Here is a 4,081-nt window from a genome sequence, read left to right on the forward strand (position 1 = left end):
TAGATCTTTATTACACGAGCTATATACACGATCTACAGTTCATAAACAAGTTAAACGAGATCCAAACGAGCACTAAAGGTATGTTCTTGACCCTTTAAAGTTTACGTTTTAATAAGCATTTTGCCTTGAAACTTAGAACGAGAATGGATCGGGTTTAAACGAAACGTAAAGATGTAAACTTGATGATAAAACGAACCTAATGAACCCGTAAATATAAACGGCTCGTTTAAGATAAACCTTTGAACTCATATTGAACGTTTTGAGCTTAAAGATCCAAACTTTATGTCTTTCCGGGCCAAGTTTTACCCAAACAAGACCATGGGAATGATCACGGGTTCGGTTAACATCATATCCAAGAATTTTTCGGTAAAACGATGATGATTTTGGGGATTAAGGACGAACAGCGGCGGCTGCTGAACAACTTCGCCTACAAGCGAACTTCGTCTGCAAGCAAGTTCGCTTGCAAGCAAGTTCGCCTAACTGATCAATTTCGCTGTTGATTAAGTTCGCTGTTAGTTAAGTTCGCCAGATACTAAGTGTTGGCTATAACTTCGCCTAGCATAAGTTCGCTTAAGGTTTAACTTCACTTGTATATAAGTTCGCTATATGTTAATTTCGCTTAATATCAAGTTCGCCAAAAGTTAAGTTCGCTGAGAAATAGATTAAAATCCTAGTGAAAAATGTGTTAAGACAGTTAAGGTAAATAAAATTTTTCCAAGATTAAATCCTAGTGAAAAATGTGTTAAGACAGCTTAACCCCAGCCAGGGGCTCTGCCCCTTTGACCCCGCTAGGGGCTGCCGCCCCTCGTAGCCCGCTACCGGGGGCGCTGCCCCCGGACCCGTTCATTGTGGGTAATAATTGAACTAGGAAGACGATATGGGTAGTGATAGTTAATTGATACGTGTAATTGTTATACAGTTAGTCGTGCGCAGCTCAAGAAAGGGATTACCATAAACGGTGAACGTAGCCGACTTCAGGTGAGTTTCTAGCCCCACTTCCTTGTTATGTTTTCGGGGCTGTGTGCATACTCGATGTGAATGTTAATACATTTACCTTAAATGGTAAGTGTATGTCTTAATGACAAATGTGATTGTTACGAATGTATGCTTGACAGTACATGAACGACCTTCGGGTATTGCACGTATCGTTAAGGCAAGTATAGTGTAGTATGTATGTTATGTGTATGTGAATAAGGAAGTATGTACGACTATGACATGTATGATATTAAATGTATGGATATGATAGTGGTGATGATAATGAAAGGTAAGGTAAGGGTAAAGGGTTGCATACCCTAATAATATATGTGAAGGTTAAAGGGTTGCATACCCTAATAAAATATGCAAGGTTAAAGGGTTGCATACCCGAAAAATATATGCGAAGGTTCAAAAGGGTTGCATGCCCTAATAATATATGCGGAGGTTATAGGGCGAAATGTTCTTTATAACGTAAGGTATGAATATGAAAGGAAAAGAGTAAGTAAGTAAGTATGTATAAACGAAAGTATGAAAGCATGGGGTACGTATGAAAGTATGTATTTATGAATATGTTGTATGTTGTTGATTAACTAGAACTCACTCAGCGTAGCTGACTTTTAGTATGCATGCAGGTGAGTAGGATGAGACAGCTGGCTTGAAGAGAGACACATGGCGGATGAATAAAGAAGCTGGCATCTAAAGATTTAATTGTTAATGTTTGAACTAAAAGACATGTTTTAAGTTATGTTTTAAATACAAGTTATGAATGTTTGTACTAACTGTTGATTTATGTTATTCCGCAAAAGTTTTAATTAACTCTGATATTTAGAACTGCGTTTATGAGTAAATCCAACATCCAATGTTGGGCACCGGTAACGGGGCCTTACAACTAGCTAGACTTACAAAGCTATATTTAAAAACTTCAAGTTTTAGAAATCAACCAATAATCTTCTTTAGTTTCATGCAATGAAATGATGAAAACGCATAAAAAACACAAACCTGACACCTGACCTGGACCCAAAATTGTGTCAGACAAGTGAACATGAACACGACACACATATTCGCGGGTTGAGGCAAACACGACACATTTCGCCGAAAGGTTTTTTATGTTTTATAGTTTCACATATTAATACTTTAGATTTACATTTTACAAAAAAAAATGCATATAAAAAAAGTAGTTTTAATTATAAAATCCTCTGCCAATTTATATTATAGTTTAAAATTTTGGCATAATATAACCAACCGATTTAATTTATTACATAAAACACAATTTTCAAAATAAATGGGTTAAACAGGTCAACCTGTGAACCTGCATTGTTGACACGAAGATAACCCGTCTAGCTAAACAGGTTCGCAGGTTCGCCCCAAAACTGACCAGAATCCCTTTATAACAAACCCAAACACGTGAATTACATATTAGGTTTGAGTCACCATGCTATACCTAAAAACAAGTCAAAACTGAGATCAGAATCATCACATTACCTCCATTTACTTTTGAGGTCAATCAAACAAATTTCCGATGCTTAAATAATATGAACCGATTGAATTACAACAACAAAGATGATTGTATTTCTGAATGTACCCAAAGTGGTGTTCTAATAATCCATTCAAGCATGTCACGAGTCATTTCACCAAGAGAAAAACTCAAGTTCCCATGATAAAATGTGTGAACTTCTCCCCCGATTGTAATCCAACTACAACCGGGAGTTTTCTCCAACTTCAACCTTCTAATTTTCAACCTAAGCCGAGAAGCATCCTTCCACATGCCTCGAGAATCATATATACTACACAATGCAATATAGTTACTAGCATTTGCAGGCTCCATTTCAAACAGGTGACTCGCTGCCATTTCACCTGTCTCAATATTCCTAGGCACCAAAGAGCCCGCAAGAAGAGCACCCCATAAACTAGCTGGTGGGACTATTTTGACCTTTTTCATACTATTGATCAGCTCTAGTGCATCTTCAAAGCATCCAACACGACGCAAAAGATCCACCAAACACGCGTAGTGCTCCACACTGGGTTCAAAACCGTATGAAGATCTTATTGAGTTGAAAATCTTTTTGCCTTCATGTACAAGGCCCGAGTGGCTGCAACTAGCTAAGATTGCTGTGAGTGTGACACCATTCGGTTTGAATCCCGAGTCTTTCATTTTCTCAAACAATTTTAGAGCTTCATCTCCCATACCATGGACTCCAAAGCAGGATATCATTGTCGTCCATGTCACCAAGTTTAGACTTTTCATGCTGCAAAATATCCTTTTGGCGTCACACAAGCACCCACACTTCGAATACATATCAATAAGAGAGTTATTAATGGCAGTATCGTTATACAACACTGTGTTCTTTAGTACCTGTCCATGTGTTTCTTTCCCTTTTGTAATATCTCCTAGTTTCCCACAGATGTTTAGAAGGGTCGGGATTGTCATTGAGTCAATCTTGTCTTTGTTTCCGAGCATGTTTCTAAAACAACTCAAAGCCTCCAGATGCAAACCGGCTTTTGAAAAACCCGAAATCATTGAATTCCATGCAACCGAATCATTATGAGCTTGCCATCTATCTGAAATGATATAATAATGGAGATGTCCATCAGAGTTGTGCTCATATCCTTGGTTCTTTTGATTGTTGTCACATTGATGTTCAAGGTATATGGCAGTGAGTTCAATACCCTCTTGTTGATATTAGACGCATCCCTTAAAATACCAGCACTTATCATCCTTGTATTCAAAGTTTCATATTTATCAATGATTGATTCAACAGTCTCTCCTTGAACATGATTGAACATATTGAATTCCCCATTTTGCATCTCTTTTCTGCTTTCCCTCATGTCTATGTATCCCTCAAACTTCTCAACCAAGGCATCCCAAAGTTCCTTTGCAATTTTACATTCTCAAATGCTTTAAGTGATCTTGATGCCTAGACACGTGCTAAGATAGCCATAGGATTTTTGATCCTCAAGCATTCATTGGAGATTAATTTGTGTAAGTGCTTCAACGGGAACATCAGCTTCAACACCATAAACCTTAGTTGTTATTCTGTGAGGTCTATTCTCAATGGATCTTATAATCCCATAGTCATTCGTTTGAGCAAAGTTCTTAAACCTCCAC

The 4,081-nt window shown here is 37.7% G+C and overlaps 1 protein-coding gene across 1 annotated transcript; it reads right to left on the minus strand.

The window, feature by feature from the left end:
* Window positions 1-2,335: 2,335 nt before the first annotated feature.
* On the minus strand, window positions 2,336-3,801 carry LOC143573599 (pentatricopeptide repeat-containing protein At3g57430, chloroplastic-like). Its single transcript, XM_077058437.1, has 2 exons — window positions 3,678-3,801; window positions 2,336-3,534 (listed from the first exon to the last, which is right to left on the minus strand). The coding sequence occupies exons 1-2, from the start codon at window positions 3,799-3,801 to the stop codon at window positions 2,522-2,524; spliced, it is 1,137 nt and encodes a 378-aa protein (XP_076914552.1). The 3' UTR covers window positions 2,336-2,521.
* Between the last annotated feature and the right edge of the window lie 280 nt (window positions 3,802-4,081).

Source organism: Bidens hawaiensis, unplaced genomic scaffold (assembly GCF_021521415.1).
Source record: "Bidens hawaiensis isolate Kalapana, Puna unplaced genomic scaffold, B.hawaiensis_p1.1 tig00026593_1, whole genome shotgun sequence".
NCBI classification, from domain to species: domain Eukaryota; kingdom Viridiplantae; phylum Streptophyta; class Magnoliopsida; order Asterales; family Asteraceae; genus Bidens; species Bidens hawaiensis.